This window comes from Mastomys coucha, unplaced genomic scaffold (genome assembly GCF_008632895.1).
Source record: "Mastomys coucha isolate ucsf_1 unplaced genomic scaffold, UCSF_Mcou_1 pScaffold4, whole genome shotgun sequence".
NCBI classification, from domain to species: domain Eukaryota; kingdom Metazoa; phylum Chordata; class Mammalia; order Rodentia; family Muridae; genus Mastomys; species Mastomys coucha.
The window spans coordinates 16,622,269-16,640,379 of NW_022196910.1; the positions used below are offsets into that span (position 1 = coordinate 16,622,269).

At 40.9% G+C, this 18,111-nt stretch overlaps 1 protein-coding gene across 7 annotated transcripts in view; it reads right to left on the reverse strand.

Annotated features, from left to right (window-relative positions):
- Nucleotides 1-18,111, reverse strand: part of Ano4 (anoctamin 4) — a 401,446-nt gene that overhangs the window by 150,780 nt on the left and 232,555 nt on the right. For all 7 annotated transcript variants that reach the window (XM_031349070.1, XM_031349069.1, XM_031349068.1 and 4 more), the window contains 2 exons: nucleotides 16,516-16,652; nucleotides 13,528-13,686 (listed from right to left, as the gene is read on the reverse strand). In XM_031349070.1, coding sequence (XP_031204930.1) covers nucleotides 13,528-13,686; nucleotides 16,516-16,652 — 296 coding nt within the window. The remainder of the gene's footprint in view (nucleotides 1-13,527; nucleotides 13,687-16,515; nucleotides 16,653-18,111) is intronic.

Consider the following 18,111-nt stretch of genomic DNA (forward strand, 5'->3'; position numbering starts at 1 on the left):
GGCAAACAGAGCTGCAGCTAGGTGAAGAGGGAAATGGAGTGATGGTTTGAAAATGTCTGCAGTGATTAATCAACAGGCTCATTATCATGTTCAGTTTGCTTCCTAATTACACCTAAAACATTTACGTTCACAACAAGCAAGTTTCAGTTCCAAGTATTAAGTCCCAGAATTGCAGGGTCTAGTTATGACTCTTGGTTTCCTAAACAAAATTTATTGCATTGTTGCATAGAGACACCAGGTGGGAAGAAGAAGAAGAAAAAAATAAAACACAAACTAGCACTCAGCACCTACCTGCTGATTGATTCGCTTTGCTTTGTCAACTGAACACAGCATCACATGAAAGCAAGACAAGACTGGAAGCTTTTCATTCAAGGAGAGTTTGTACAGGGAACTTAGGACAGGGAAAAGCTTCAGGCCATCAGGAGCAAGGAGGATGCCACCAACAGTTTATATCCTGTTAGGACTACTGTGTTGTCCATGAGTCACTGAATGAAGAAGTAGATTTCAGAAGACCCACGGGCACTGATTAGAAGCTGAGAAACTGAATCTAGGCAGCCAAGAATGAGTGCTGAAATGATTTACTGCTGTACAATCCGAAATAATATCCTAGCTGCACCCAGGAGCCTTCAGACTGAGGGGGAGGGGCCCTCAGGGGCAACCCTAATGCGTTTCTGAAACACTAATGGGCATGGGGTCTCACCATGTATAATTTTCTTCCCTGCCCGCTGGCCTGCTAAGGTCAGGGAAATCATAGGCAGCATGGTTTCCTTCTTTCATCTGCTGGAGTGCTGGCCATCTATGAAACTCTTTTTAATTTCAACATGTCTGGGAAATAATGAGAATGGAAAATGGACCTGGAAAGCACAGGACTCCACTGAGCGATAAACATCATATAGTCCCAGGAGACCGTCAGGGTCAGAATTCCTGCATCAGTGGTTTAGTCAAACTCTTAGCCTGAAAGAAAGCTTTGCGATGACTTTTTGCTTAAATTGTAGTAAATGGAATGGGCTTTACTTATAAAGAATCTAAGGGACACTCACTTAGAGGAAACAAGGGACTAAAATCACATATCTGGCCAGCCCTGTCACTGAAGCTTAGCTGAGCAATTATATCTGACATGCATTATATTGACAGGAAAATGCTCAGTGCCCATAAATGATGTGTTAAGTTGAGATGAAGGGATGATACAGGGACTGTGGGAAACCTATGTGGTTTTCCTGGGATTCACAGTCCCACTAGGAACAGAAATGGACCCCCTCCCCCAGCCAGGGTGCCTAAATCTCAAGCTAATTATACAAAGTATCATGTGTTTCCCCTCTGGAATGCTAAGCCCAGGTGGTGTCTATTCTTCATTTAAGACTCAGGGCATATTCTTTTAGCTTCTAAGAAACCTTAGTGTTTTCAGAACAACAACAACAACAAAACAAAACCCTTTTCTCTTTTTCAAAGAATTATTTATTTTATGTATGTATGTACACTATAGCTGTCTTTAGACACACCAGAAGAGGGCATTGGATCCCATTCCAGATGGTTGTGAGCCACCATATGGTTCCTGGGAATTAAACTCAGGACCTCTGAAAGAACAGTCAGTGCTTTTAACCGCTGAGCCATCTCTCCAGCCCCCAACCCTTTCCAGACTATGCTATGCCTCCATTTTTCATTGTTGTTAAAGTTCTGTGATCTTACTGCACAGACTGCACTTTCCAACAAGGGTTTGCATTGTCAGACCACCTGTCTAGAATCTTCCTGTGCATTCCATCAAGAGGTGGCCGGCATCTATGTCTTTCACTTTGGATTCCGCTGCTACCAATACAGTGCAGTTAAAGAGACTGCCCCCGTGATATGCTGCAGAAATGAACATCAACCTTGCGCTTTGGCAGTCATGTGACAAAGAAGGCAGTAAGAAGCACACGTGGAAAGAAAATAGTGTATGCAGTCCACAGCCCAGTCTGAGATCTCAGATGACATTAGTGCCTGGGCAGAGACCACTCTAGGACCTAGTGGGACTGATCCACAGTGATGTCTGCTGGTGCCAAGAGAAACTCTCCCTGAGGATCCCTGCCCAAGCGCAGATCTGAGAGCAAAGCAAATGCCTGCTGTTTCGGTCCGCAAGCCCTGAGTTGTTTATTGTGCAACAACAGATAACTGGGCCATTTATTCATCATCATTATTATTATTATTTTGAGTCTCCAGTGCCTGGCAGAGGGCCTGGGATTTAACAGATTTGAAACATGCATTCATAAAGGACTGACACTCTTACACTGTAGGGGGCGGAAGAAGGAAAGGAACTTTCTTTCATTCCCTGGGGCAAAGAACTTTCACCTTATCTATCTGTCTTCTCCTTCCTAGCGAATGGCAATTTGGGGTGTTTCTGAATAAAAACTTCTGACTCCCAAGGGAGTTAAAGGATGGGGCTGAGGGAATTCAGCTCTGGTGTAAACAGAGACAATTCACTCATGTTGGCATCAGAACAAAAGTGCGAGTGTCAGCACTAACTCTGTGGGCCTCTGACCCACATTACCTCTATTCTGTTGGATGGAGAGCTTGTGGCTTATGTTGTTTGCTTCCATCCTGGCAAGCCTCCTGCTGCCCCCAGCTGTCCTCCTCAGCTTTGTTAATGAGAAGCTGGGGTCATATTTCTTTTTTTTTTATTTTTTTATTAGATATTTTCTTTACATATTGGTGTCAATTCAATATGTATATTTCATATAATTCTTGGCAGCTAGGTTACTAAAATGTAATTAAAATGAGGAACACATGCTACCATGAAGGAAGGGCTTCACTGCCTTTTGGCTGTAGCAATATAATGCTCTCATGGTGCACAATGACAACACCACAAGATGTGCTTTATCCCACAACAGTCCAGTTTCCAGCACTGAGGGAATTTTTCAGATCATGTTTCTTCTTGAGACAAGGAACAATAGTCCACAATACATTTTCAGATTTTCTGCTGTGACTTGGAGAATGAATATTATTTTCCACTGAGTTGTGCTTTTTTAGTGTGTGTTGGAAGAATTCGAATGAGTCATATGAAGTTATGTATTGATTTAAGATAATGTTTTGATCAAATCAGTTCAAGGTAACTTTGTACTGGTCATCTTGACCTGGCAATGGAAATGTTTTGATTCAACTTTTTCTTCTGAGAAAAACAAAAGTAGTTAAGGTCCTTAGAGCTTCAGACTGAATTCAGAAGTTAAATTGGAAATTAGAGTTAGAGTAGAGGAGGAAGAAAAAACACCTCTCCCAACATTACCACTTTGATGAAACAGCCTGAAGAAGGTGGTAGTGTGAGCAATGTTCTTTCTCTAGGATAAAGGTGGGCAGTAGTAAGGAGACTGAGTCCTGACAGAGAGCTGCCACTTAACAAATCTCTTATCTGCTTAGACATTGTTTCTACTTCCCCTAGACACAGGTTAGGGACCTCAGTCCAAGAAGAGACAGGGATAAGGATGGATACCTGAAAATTCCCTCAACAGGACTGACCAGTTAATAAGCCATTCCCTTATTAATAATGACATCATTGGTTATCATTAAGCACCTAATGTGTGTCAGAGTCTCCTAATAAGAGTATAGAACTCAAAGTTCACTTTATCTTCATAAAGAGTTTCATGGAGCAGGAAACATATGCCAGTTAATACAGAAAGAAATTGAGGCATAGAGAACTTAAAAACCTTACCCAATTGTTTACTTAGTAAGTGGTACAGAGTTAAGATCTAAATCTCAGTTGTCTGGCTTGAGAGGCCATTCCTAACTTCTATCTTATGCTTTTCTTCAAAGAAATAAGGTTTTCTTCAGATTCCATATATCTTAAACAATTGAGCTATCTTTCCAACCCAGTGAAAAAATTCTAGGACTGTGTTGAAGTAACAATGGTCATTTGGTCCTAGGGTTTTAAATATTAGAAACATTTGGGGCTGTATAGTTCTTTGTGGTGACTCTTACACACTGCTTACAGTTGGTCCCCTGGATGAAACCACAGAATGGGTTCATCCACCTTTAGTTTCTCTTAATACATCCTAGATACAACAACAAACCACAAAATATTGAATCAGGTGTTTAACTTGGCAATTCTTAGCCATATTCAGCCTTGGCTGCCTCTCTCCTCTCTTGATGGGACAAGTAAAAATGCTTAGAGATTTAGAATAGGTGTTACTAGCACCAGCAACAGAAAGACCACAGTTGGTGCTAAACACCCTACAGTGTGTAAGAGTCACCACAAAGAACTATACAGCCCCAAATGTTTCTAATATTTAAAACCCTAGGACCAAATGACCATTGTTACCTCAACACAGTCATAGAATTTAGCTGTTCACTGGGTTGGAAAGATAGCTCAATTGTTTAAGATATATGTTGCTCTTATAGAGGACCAGGGTTCAATTCCCAACACCTACATGGTGGCTCACAACCATCTGTAACTCCAGTTGCAGAGGATCTGACACTCTTTTCTGCCCTTTACTAAAACCAGGTAAAATATGTGGCACACATAAATACATGCAAACAAGACATTCACACACACACACACACACACACACACACACACACACACTAAAATAAGCAAGTCTAAAAAAATAAATAGAAATTAGCCCAGAAAATCAGAATACACAAAGTACAAACCACAAACCATAAGAAACTCAAGAAGGAAGACCAAAGTGTGGATACTTCATTTCTTCTTAAAAGGGGGTACAAAATACCCATGGAAGGAGTTGTAGAGACTAACTATGGAGCAGAGACTAAAGGAAGGACAATTCAGAGACTGTTCCTGGGAATCCTTCCCATATTCAATCATCAAATCCAGACACTATTGTGGATGCCAGCAAGTAATGGATGACAGGAGCCCGATATAGCTGTCTCCGGAGAGGCTCTGACAGTACTGACTAATACAGAAGTAGAGGCTCATAGCCATCCATTGGACTGAGTACAGGGTCCCCAGTGAAGGAGCTAGAGAAAGGACCAAAGGAGCTGAAGGGTTTGTAGCCCCTTAGGATGAACAACAATATGAACTAACTAGTACCCTCAGAGTTCCCAGGACTAAACCACCAACCAAAGAGTACACATGGTGGGACTAATGGCTCCAGCTGCATATGTAGAAGAGGATGGCCAAGATGGTTATCAATGGGAGGAGAGGCCCTTGGCCCTGTGAAGGTTCTATGCCCCAGTGTAGGGGAATGCCAGGGCCAGTAAGCAAGAGAGGGTGGGTTGGTGAGCAGAGGGAGGAGGGAGGGAACAGGGGTTTGTTTTAGTTTTTGTTTTGTTTTATTTTATTTTTATTGTTTTTGTAGGGGAACCTGGGAAAGGAGATATTGTAAATAAAGAAAACATCTAAAAAAATTGAAAAAAAAAGAAAAAAAAAGAAATTAGCTATTCACAATCTTTTGTATCAAATTCAAACGTCCATAGCTAAGCACTGGGGTAAGTCTCAAAGATATAAAACCCAGTGAGATAGTCTCTGCTCTGAAAGAAATTTACACAAGCCATATGGAGTCCTTTACTCTAAAGTGTAGTATTCTAAATTTAGAAGAAAAAAATAGCAGATTAAAACAGAATCAATGCCCGTCTTTATTGCTTCTGCACTTTTTATGTGTAGCAAAGGTCCATGAGTTACTCAATTTTAAGACCACTGGCTGTCTGGATACTATGGATTTGGGACTCTCATGTTAATATTAGTAGTAACAGGTGCTGCTGCTGCTCTGCCCTGAAGGGTTGGAAAAACAGCAGCAGCATTCACCACCTCCAAGGTCTTCACCCCGTGACTGCCATGGGAGCCCTTGCCTTAAAAGTAACCCAGGTCTCAACTGGGCAGCACACTAGAGATGCCCTTCCCCCTTGCATCTAGCCACCTGCAACAAGGCACAGAGCAGAAGAACTGGCCCTGCCCCTTACTGGCTGTAGCATTGAGTAAGCTAGCTGGGGCAGTTCTGGAGAGCTCACCTGGTGGTGTGGGTGCGGGAGGGTTGGAAGGCTGACCAGCTCAGTTACCGCCCAGAGCCCAGACCCAGATCCAGGGCTTTGAGTTGGCCTACCCCCAACATCTACCCCATCTGTGAACTCCTTGAGTGCCTGAAGAGTCTGGTTCTACAGATCCAGAGCTTGCAGGATCTCGAAGACACAGGGCAACAACAGGACACCTGAGAGGAGTCACAGGATCAATATTGATAGTGTAGCAGAAGCCAGAGGCCTCAAACCAGACGAATGACTCATTGCACTGAACATTTCCAAGTAAAGAAGTGTGGTCCAAAGGGTGTACTGTCGGACACACTGTGACACATTACAGCTTCCAAGGAGAGACAAGGATCTTTTCTTTTCTTTTCTTTTCTTTTAGGGAGAGGGTAGATATGAAGGAGCAGGAAGATGGGTATTGAAGTGCATGATGAGAAATTAATATAGAATCAATAAAACATTTTTAAAAGTGGCCCAGGTCTGTTGTGCATTCCATTCTTGGATCAGGTAGAAGCCTGTAACCAGTTGAATCCCTCAGCTAACTGCTCCAGGTCCTGCCTATATACCTCCATCCATGCTTCCCACCACAATAATAAAGGACTAAACCTCTGAAACTGTAAGGAAGCCCCCAGTTAAATGCTTTCTTTTATAAGAACTGCCTTGGTCATAGTGTCTCTTCATAGCAATAGAATAGTGACTAAGATATTCCTTCAAAGTTACCAGCTTTCTGAGATAGAAAATCTTTCATGTCACAATGTAACTGTAACATTGGTGTCCTATGACTTATAGCCTGTAATGGTAGTGCCATTTTCTATTGATTAAGAATATACTACAGGCCCTATCCCCACATTCAAGGGGCAGGAATTATGTAAAGTTGGAAAAAGGAAGCAAGAATCACAGATCTTTAGGTGTGTCAGCTATAAGTCCTACAAACGTGTATATCATCTATAAAATTATAATTTCATTTATTGCTTTGTGATAGTCATTAATGAAAAGTCAGTATCATTCTCCATCAGCAGAAGATAATTGAAGAAGCATCCTGGGAAAAATCCCACTGACTTAGAATAAAACCTAGAGTAAAGATAAATATAAAGAAATTGAAGATTTATATGTGGGGTCACTTAATCCTCTTACCAATTCATGAAGCACTATCTTGCCTTCATTATCAAATGTATAAAACTGTGATTCAGAAAGCCTGCATAGCTTAGTGGTCCAGGACTGCTCTGTCACGCCTGCACTGAGAGTCAAATCTACAATTACTAGAGGCCAAAATGTAAATGAAGTCCAGTTTTGAGGGTTCCCCATTTTGCTATTGACTCTAATTTTCTTGGTTCCCTTTCTACCTGTAACCTTAACTCTCTTTCCAGTCAGCCTTCTCATTTCCTTGACCTTAATATTCACACCTAACCTTCTAGCCTGAGCAAAGTTACCATTTGGTCTAAATTATTTTGCCTAATAAAGTCAGTGCTTAAAGACATGTGAAAAAATAAATCTCAACAATTGCATTCCTATTATTATTTCAAGGAAAATATATAATAAACTCAGTCCTAAACGTGCATGTATTCCTATGTTTATTGCAGTTAGATATTTTTATCCTTAGAGATTGGTGAACTCAGAAACTCAGCTTCTTTATTTTGTGCATATTAGCTTAAGAGGATGAGGATGATGATGATGATGATGATGATGATTATTGTTGTTGTTGTTGTTGTTGTTGTTATATGGAGTGTGCATGCCCTGGCATGTACATAGAGGTTAGAAGATAATTTGTGAGAGTTGGTTCTCTGCTACTACTTCATGCGTTCTAGGGATTGAACTCAGGTACCTTTAAATGTGGAGCCAGCTCACTGGCATGCCTTTTAGGTTAAAAAGCTTACTATACTTACCACTTTGGAGGGTAATGATTTAAGTGTGACTCTGGGAATGGCATATTGTGCATGAAGTGAAGGCTTGGTTAGCTATGAGCCCAGAGCATAGCTGTGTGCACATAAGGGGAAGGTAATGCTGTAGGGGGAACTCCTGGTCATTCTTCTCTTCTTCAATACAGTCCTCTGCACATCTCCCTTTCCTCTTCCCATACACCAGTGTTCCCTTGCAAATGGACACATAGACTAGCATAAAGGCAATGCTTTTTTCTCCACCTTAAATGAAAAAGAACTCTCTCTCGATTAGATTTCTCTGCTTTGCATTGGATTGGAAGAACTGGAAACAGCTTCTTCTATTTGTTGTCTCTGTGTACTTTACTTCCAGTCTGAGCTGCAGCTGCTGCTTCTTGGCCTTGGCTTAGGCCTTGGGTTTTGATTGGCAGTCTGCAGCCCTTGGCCATACAGCACGAATCTGCTTACAAAGCATGGTGTAAGAATGATAGTAACTCAATGGTCTGTGGTTGTGTTCAGGACCCTTTTGTATCTTAGGCTTAAATCTCCTCAGGTTTTACAGGAGCCCGGATGCGCTTGGCCTATATGGTCACTGCATGGTCCATATAGGAATTGAATTGCTTGCATGGTCCTAGAAACTTGGGGTTGACTCTCTTAAGAGATTCCTTTCTTTGTCACCAGAGTTTCTTGATGTCATTTCTGTGCCATTTTGGAGCCTGGTTGAGTGCATTGTAGTTCTCAGATTTGGTGATGTGTAAGCACTCACCTTCAGCTGCCAAAGCAGCTAGGACCTGAAAATCTTTCAGTGCTAATTTCACCTCCACTTCTCTGGTGAAATGTCTTTCTGGGATCACCTAGACCATCATCTGCTCTTCTTAACTCCAACAGAAGCAACATGATCTATGGTTACCTCCCTTCTGAAATATTTTTGCCCATGTATCACAGTTCTTGGGTTTTCTATCTCTCTTTAGGCTCCTTCTGAGTTCTTGTTCTTGGCTCACATTTATCCTTCACATTTGAAATACAGGTGTGTCCTGTGCTCCACCTTTGGGCCTCTTATTTTTGTAGTCATTTTTTGAGGTGATCTTTTCCAAGTATATACCTCTAACCTGGACCTCTTCTTTTATCTGATGTCTCTACTGGAATGTCAGACTTAACAAGTATATAAAGAGATGTACTATTTACCATATCTCTGTAAATGGAAACTCCTTTATTTTGGTTTCTCAGTTAAATAATGTAGCATAAGATGGTCTCTCTGTCTCTGTGTGTGTGTCTCTCTCTGCCTCTCTCTCTTTCTTTCTCCTTTTCCTCCCCTTTACCTATCTCTTTCTACATAGAGAGATGTGTTTCTAGACATCTGATGTCCAAAGATAGATAGATAGATAGATAGATAGATAGATAGATAGATAGATAGACAGACAGACAGACAGACACACACACACACACACACACACACACACAGAGAGAGAGAGAGAGAGAGAGAGAGAGAGAGAGAGAGAGAGAGAGAGAGAGAGAGAGTGTAGAACTCATTATGTAGGCCAAGCCAGACCAGACTGAACTTGGACTAACAAAGATCCACTTACCTCTCCTTCCCAATTGCTGGAACTAAACGTGTGTGTGTGTGTGTGTGTGTGTGTGTGTGTGTGTGTGTGTGTGTGTGCGCGCGCACGCACACGCTACCATGCTCTGCTGACTTTTTCCCAAACTGTTTATTCAACCTGTCTGCATTTGGAACAGCTCTGCTTTTGAGCCTGATCACTATGCTCTCTTGTAAGGTAAGCACTTACCCAAACAACCATCTATATCTTAGATATTTAAAATAAGTCTTCTAGATTCATCACCATGCAACCCTTCTCCCAACCTGTTCTCATCAGAGCAGGCAGCCAGGGTGAGTTCAAGGAACAGAAAAGAGATCTCTGCATTCTCCTGCTGAGCCGTTTTCGTGGCTTCCCCTGTCACCAGATAAAAGCTAGACTCTCCCACAGCTGCTAAGTTCCAGCATCACCAGGCTTCCAGGCTCTTTTGCTGGTAAAATAGCTAATTATCTTTTGCACTGTTCTGTTAACTCTATTTAGCCCCTCACACTTTCCTCAATGCCCCAGATGTGTTTCTGTCTCAAAGCCTTTGCCCTTGCTCTTCTGTTTGTCTGTAAGAGAGGCCTGCCTTTGGCAACTTCTAGAAAATTCTACATTCCTTTTAACACATCATTTTACTCCGTTGTAGGCACTTCACATATTAGCTTATCTGTGCTTGATTTGATTCTTCTTCTGTAAGGACTCTTGTCTTTACTCATTGCTGAATTCCTATGGCTGTCAGGGCCTGTCACAGGGTGAGTGTACAACAATAATTGTTGAATGAATGAATTTCACCCAGATGCTTTGATTTATACAATTAGAATTATTGTATCATGGTTTAGTAATAGGGGCCTTCTCTCATGTCCCACATGACTGATGGGGCCAGGAGAGGAGTGTGTTCCATGAATAGGATAGTTCTTAACACACTCTGAGGATTTCAAGGCATCCACAAGTTAAATATTAATTTAAATGAAAAGGTATGTCCTTACAAGTGACAATTCAAAAACACACAGCAAAGAATCAATAAGAAATAGAATTAGATATGAAAAATATAAATTAATCATATAAGTATAATTTTAAGATGCAAAAAAATAAATTAACTTGAGCTTACTCTTTCTTTGACAATGTTGCCATAAATTGCTTTCTCTGGATTAATGTGAGATTGTAGTCACTGAACATTAAAGACCCAGGGCGTCAAACCCTTACTTGCTAGTTAGACCTTGACAAAGGTTTAAAGATTACATTTTTATCTGATGTCCTCACATGGATCAAGAATTAAAGGCTTTCACTTGCTCGATGTGTGTATCTGTTTATGCACGTGGACATGGTCAATGTTAGTGTCCCCTCCGTCACTCTCCACCTATTTTTTGAGACAGGAGTCTCTTACTGAGTTTCTAGCCCACCAATTAGTGATTGGCTAGTTTAGCTAGCCAGCAAGTTCTGGGGCCATGCCTGTCTCTGCTCCCTCCCCCATTGGCACTGGGGTAACAGACACACAGACACACCAGCTTTTTACATGACTTCGGGGGATCCAAACTCAGATGCTCAGGTTTGCACAGCAAGCCCTTTCTCCAGCCCCTAGGATTCCCCAGTGATTCTAGACATCTGATGTTTAGAGGAGATAATGTTTCTTATGCTAAACTGGACTACAGAGGCTGTCTTTATCCATTTGGAAACTCAAACCTCATTCTGAAATAGCTTTTTCATAATGCTGGATATTATGGGCAAAGATCCTAATGATACCAATCATTCATAAGATGCACTAGGTGTCAATCATTTCAGATGTTCACGGATTCTCTTTTCCATCCTTTGCTTTGGTGTCTTATAATGTGTTGAAGTAACTCCTGGAGGCCAAAATTACTGGTTGTCTCTCTGCTATGACTGTTGGTAAAGCACTTGATTTCCAGAAGAGCGCTTCTGATGGCTTCCAAGTCTAATAACACAACAAAAATGCATGGCACTGAAGGACATTTGACTTCAATTATGACTTCCCAGTGCCCTCTAAGCAAGACAACCTGCAAGCACCTTTCTCACTGAGCTGGCTGAGGACACGGGGAGGCAGAGAAAGCAGAGATGCTGCATGAGAGACAGGTACCACGTATGCAGACAGTGGGAGTTAGAGCAAGACTGGAGCTGGAGGCTGCTAGGGAAATAAGGGTTCCCCAAAGAGGCCTGCCTGTCTGCTGGCAGTACATAAAGGATGGCAAGGAAAATTACCAGGAAGGAAGCTGCAATCCAGGAGAGAAAAACAGGCAATGAGAAAAATGCTTTGGCTGTTTTATTTTTATGTTTTGCTAGATGGTAATAATTTTTCCACCTTCTTTTTTCCTGATAAACACTGAAATGAATACCTAGCTGTGAACATATTTAAAAATTATGACAAACAAAATGAAGTAGTATACAACCAAACCACGCAGGCAATGCACCCGGCATGCCGTGAACACGTGTCACAGCAAGCCTCAGCTAAATACCACAGTGCAGATGCTGGAGACACACGCAAGACTGGTGTGCAGTTCAGTACTACTTATTATCTGGAAAAGGATTAGGCCTTTTGCATTCGAATGAATAACTCATGAAATGATTTTGAAATGAGCTATGCAGAGGAAGCCCTGGGAATGGGAAGAATACTCATGAAGCTTAAAATATCAATCTTTCATTAATTGCACAGAGCTCTTTCTTTTGATAGGCATCAAATTTTTTAACAAAGTCAGAAGGGGCTTTCATTATTTCAGACTACATGGATGTTACATTTTCTTTCTTCCTTTCTTTCTTTCTTTCTTTCTTTCTTTCTTTCTTTCTTTCTTTCTTTCTTTCTTTTCTTATAAAAATCCTGCCACCTAGAAATAAGGCTTTGGGACAAAGCAATGCCTTTTAAGAACAAATATAATGTGCTAAGCTCAATTGAGCAGCATAGGAAAGCTTTTCAGGAACTCCACAAAGACACTGAAAAGACGGCATTTAATTCAGTTTGCTGTGCCAGGGAAAAAACACAACCTGAAGGGCTTTGGAGCAAACTGACTCCACTCTCCTGGGATAGGAACCAATTCTCCTTAGGCATCTCACCATTTTCCCAATTTCTTCTTGGAGACATTCCAGAAAAATGCTGCTTCGTTACAGAAAATGTTCAAGGGATGAAGTCAGTTCCAGAAAAATGCTACTTCCTTATGGAAAATGTTCAAGAGATGAGGTCAGTCTACCAGCCCTGGGAAAGTCCCATTTATCCGCCATCTCCCAAGATGAACATAACCAGTGTGGGCGTAAAATGCCTCAACCATTTGATGCCTCAAAGCAGTGAAAACCTGGCTGTCTGACTTCAGTGATCTATCTCTCAGCCTTGAGCGGCAGAGTAGACATTCCAATTTGTCAGGATGTTTTTCTTATTGATCACACGAGCTTCACACAATGTGTAGGGGAATATAAAAGTTACATAACTCAACTAACAGGGACACATATATACACAGTGCTGAATGCACAATAAGCCTCTTGGGGATTGTTACAAGAGTCTTGGCAGAGCCTCCTGTTTATTTAGTTCTTCTGCAAAACTCTCCATGCAGGGAAAACAGGGTGGGAATGGGGATTGAAGGAAGCTAACAGTTGAGCTGGGAATCCTGTTAAGAAATAATCTGAATGCTTTTTTAAAAACTGGAATCATTTTTTAAAAATTTCTCCCTGAGCACTTTCTCCCCTTCCCCCAAATAACCAATCTCTTCTTGTGTGCAAGGATGCCCATGTTCATTATGGTTCTGGCCATGTGACCATGGCTCCCAGACGGGGCTGATTGCATTTCATTCAAAGTTTTCTTTACCATGTGGGAGCAAACCACTCTGTTATATACACAGAGCAGCAATGGAGTGGGATGTCAGATAAGTCATGAGAGCTTAAAACAATGCAGTTGATCAGACAGAATACTTTGTCACGAAGTCATTTGATACTTCAATGGCAAGTTGTGCTCCAAAATTTCAATAGTTGTAACATCCCCTAGACACTGAAAATGTGGAAAGTAATTAAATTGTTCTGTTAGCATGCCAAAGGCTCATTTAAAATTTTGATTATTAATGCTTATGTATGTTTGTGTGCATGTCCGTGTGTGTGTGTGTGTGTGTGTGTGTGTGTGTGCATTGCCATGCAAGAAGACTGTTTACCTCTTTCTCCATTTGTAATCCTTCTGCTCTAATATTCCTTTCAAACACTTCTCTCTTTTCAGTCTGAGGGTTGGATTTTCTGTACACAAGAATGTAGTCAATTCGACATTTTCCGTCTCTAAAGTAAAGTCCATTGGATTTGTTTCGTTCTCGCACTGTCTGCGTACAAAGAGAAAGAGACCAGTTCAAGCTGTTTGTGAGCCTGAGCTTCGGGTAAGTAAGGCAAAAAAACTGAAACTCAATGAAATTTAGTTAAAACATGAACATGAGTCAGAAGCTCATGTTCATAAAGTGAAACATGAAAACAAGGACCAATAAAAGTTGAAGACACATTATATAAAAAAGGGCACACTGTAAAACATCTGAAAGTAGCGGGTGTTGACAAAGATCTGGGGCATCTGAGAGCCATTACATTCTACTGACAAGAGTGAAAACTGAGGTGCTAACTTTGGAAAACATATCGGCACTGATCTCGTAAAACTGAACATTTGCATAACATACAATCCTAGAGGAGTTCTTGGCAAGGCAACCAGGAGATGCAGAGAAATATTTATATCAGCATTGTTCATAACAATAGAAAAATTTTAAATGAGGAAGCATTCAAGGAAATACAATAATACAATAAATGGCTAAATACAGTGTGTACTGGATAGACACTCTGTTAAATACTATTGTACAACAGTTGCACTGAAAAAATTTTTTACAGGAAAATAACAAGCCAAAGAAGACCTCATAACACAATTTTCTATTAAACATGAACAAAATAAATGTCTATGTCTACACTATATGCAGTAAAACTTTTAGGACAAGGAAATGAAAAATCAAAGAAGAACATAGGTAGGGTAGTGGTCTGGAAGGGTCAAAGCTGCATCACAGGTAGCTGCAATGGGCCTAGCAATACTCTCATTCTGTTTTTCTCAAGATGATTTACCCACACTAAAAACAAAACAAAACAAAACAAACAAACAAGCAAAACTCATTTTAAAGGCTGGGTATGATAATGCACACTCCTAAGCCCAGTGCTTGAGATGCACAGACAGGGAGACCTCTGTGAATTCAAGACTTGTCTGGTCTACATGGCAAGTTCTAGGCTACCCAGGGCTACACAGACTCCATCTAAAGAGATAGAGAGATAGAGATAGAGATAAAGAGATAGAGATAGATAGATAGATAGATAGATAGATAGATAGATAGATAGATAGATGGAGATAGAGAAAAAGATAAACAGATAGACTTACATATACAGAGAAAAGAAAAATATTTTACCTTGTTATCTTTGGGTATATGTATACTTAGGATGCTTAAGACAAAACAATATACATCCTTCTATTTGTATGAACTCTGATATTAATTTTTCATTGTATTAAAAAAGCAGTAACAAGTTAGCAATACTGATAAGGTATATAACTTGAAAAGTGTCTGTCTCATTCATAGATTGGATGATAGTTTGAGATGTTCATTTTGTTTTTAAACTTGTAACTTCTATGGAAGTCATACTCGTTATTTTATAACAATCAAAAAAAAAAAGGATGAATGAATTGCCTTTTTACTCAGGCTCCTTAGACTACTAATGTAGGGCTAGCCCTAAAGGAGAGCATTGAGTCTGGGCTGCTCAGCTGGAGTCAAGTGACTCAGGCTAATAGACTTCTGAAACTGAGTCTACAAGTCCAACCAAGTGGAAATGGAAAGCCTGTCTTCTCTCAACCACAGAGTACACCACTTTTCAAAACACTATACAGATGGAAAACGTATGAGCCTTCCATGATATGCTAGAATCACATCTGTTCTCAAGCACCATGCATACAACCTTGTCCCAAAAAAGCCTGGGCCAGGAGGAATGGAAGGCCTGTGCCCCATGTTTCAGTGTGACATCTTCTTGGTAACCACTGTTCAGCTCTTGCTTTATAAGACACTTGGGAGCCAGCCTGAAGATGCTCCTATTAACAAATATTTACCAGACAGGGAAAGTAGCACCTGTCTTTCAAAGCAGGCGATATAGTCCAGTGCCAGGGCATTGCTGAGTATCATGGGGCCCTGGGTTCTGAATGTTGTACTCAATAGAACAACAGATCAACAGCAACCACAATAACCACAACAACCACAGCAACAAACATAGCAAGGCTTTCAACAAGAATACCAGAGGTTCTTTCAATGTCCCTTCATGAAGCTATTGTACAGCATCCAAAGTGTATAGAGATGATGAACAACTGGTCTTTTTTTTTTTTTTTCTTAAAGAAAAATAGTGAGGGAAAAGAGAGACTGATATTCATGGGAGAGGCCTGTGAAGCTTGGTAGATGTTACTAATTTCCGCTGTTTAAGGGAATCATCCTTTCATTGTGTAACTGGAAGAGCGAAAGCATTAGGAAGATGCCATCAGTGATTGACTTTACCTCTGTGTGCGTGCCATTTCTGCGTGGCAGATATTCAAAGGAGACCTTAAACCTCACTGAGGTGCAGCCTAAGTGATAGTGAACATCCCACAAAATATTGCTCCTCCCCTGGAATGGCACGTGATCGGATGGATCTATGTGCAACCACAAGGAAGCCTCCCATTGACAAAGTCAAATAAAAACTCAGAGAGGCCTCAGATAACACCATGGTTTGAAAACGCCCGTGTGTTTTACATTGCATGTCTGTATGTGCAGGGGTTTTTACTAGAAAGCTCGTCTTTGTCATCTTTTTATTAGTTAGGGACACTTAGATTGCATTAAAAAATGACAGGAAGTCATGGAAATCTCACTCTGCATACATTAAACGTCTCTAGATGTGAGACAGCAAGTACATGATTCGCTTTTCAGTTTTGAGCATCTGTCCATCTTAGATCCTCGAAATGTGCTAGAACCACTTAGCCGCACAGACCTATGGCCCCTGGCTGTGCTTCCTGGGAGCCTGCAGTTTGATGGGATTTGATTCTGAATGGTCTGCAGGATGCTGCACAGGATCCCACCCAAAGCATCACACTCCCAGGAAGTCATGCAAGCTCTTACCTCTCCCCCTGCTTCTAGTCTGCTGGTGTCCTCCGAAGCACTGGTCAGATTTCCAGGGTGCAGCAGAGAATCGTCGTCTTTGCAAGGGCTGTTGACAGCCTCTAGTTCATCGAAAAGAATATTGACATCCTTGGCCACTAGAAGCAAAGTACATAGATTAAAGTGGACTAAGAAACTGGACTGAACATCAGTACAGTGAGAGGAGGCATCTTCCTCTGGCTTCCTATGCACACATTGCTTCAACACCGAGTGACAGGTGCATTCCCCTCCTAGGAGAAAAAAATGTCAGACGTAAAGCCTGTCTGACTGAACAGGTGACATTAGGCAAGAAAATGGAGATAAAACACCTTCATGTCGTAAACATAATTTGTCTTCCTGAATAACAAAAGGGGTTTATTCAGACGGTCTTTATATAAGTGTTTAAAGGAAGGCCCTTTCATTTAAATCTACTGAGGACTCATTCTGTAGGCTGGAAGGTGAGCTGTGCCTTTTTGTGCTATATTTTTTCACTTAAGAGCTATGCAGGTTGACAAGGCAACACATAAAAGTGCCACTTGCCTGGCTTAGTGACCTTTACTTCTTCCTTTATAATCTCTCTAGTAAATTTAAGAATGCAGCATGTAGTTAGGTTTTCTGCCTTACTTCTTCCTCTCATGATGAATGGAAAGGAATAACCCATTCAGAGGCTCCCTCTATAGACTATTTATGTTAATGACACAAAATATATAAAGAACTCTATGTCAGCATTCTAGGGAGGGACTAAGAAATTCAAATACACTTTGCAGCATACCATGAAGAAAAGCTGAGTGCCACTGGAGGAGTGGACAGCCAGGACTCTTCTTCACCACCTCAAATTATGGCCCAATATAATGTTTTTCTTTTTTTTAATTTTCTTATTTTGATGCTTTTAAAGTGGTTTATAACTTGTCAGAAGTTGCTGCATAAAACGACTCATGGGAGACTGGATTTGAATATGCATTCTTTCATTCATAAATGTTTTAGACATGCTCACATTGTGTGTCAAGTGTTCAGGTATGTTGGGCATATTCTGATGACTAAGAGTGATGTAGCTCTTTGCCTATATGGAAAAAGGAAACATTAAATACATGCAAACAAATGAGTAGTTCATAAAAGAAAGAACAGAGTCAGGTACAGAGAAAAAGAGATGATCTATGTAGCTGGGGTGTCTGGGTTCTAAAACTATAGCCAAGCGTGTGGCTTTATGCAATTCATTTGTCATTTCAAGTCTTTCTCTTATAAAATTAAATGTATAGGAAATAGGGATAAAGATAACATTCATGGCTCACTGAGATAGGCTCAGTCATTGTCCGCCTATGAGGCTGACCACATTTCTCGACTCTTTGAATATGTTCCTTTGCATCAATAAAGGATGTCAGGTGTGTTTATATTAAGCATTGTAAATGGAGCATTGTAAAGCATTTTTTTCCTGGACCACAGCAAGCATGTAGCCTCTAAAAGACAGAAACACTAACAAAGCAGCCTCCAGCAGGAGTGCAGGTACCACCGCCTTGATTTCCGGTTCTGACTTCTAGAGTGTCTGGATCACAAATGTGTTACTTGAAGATACCAAACATG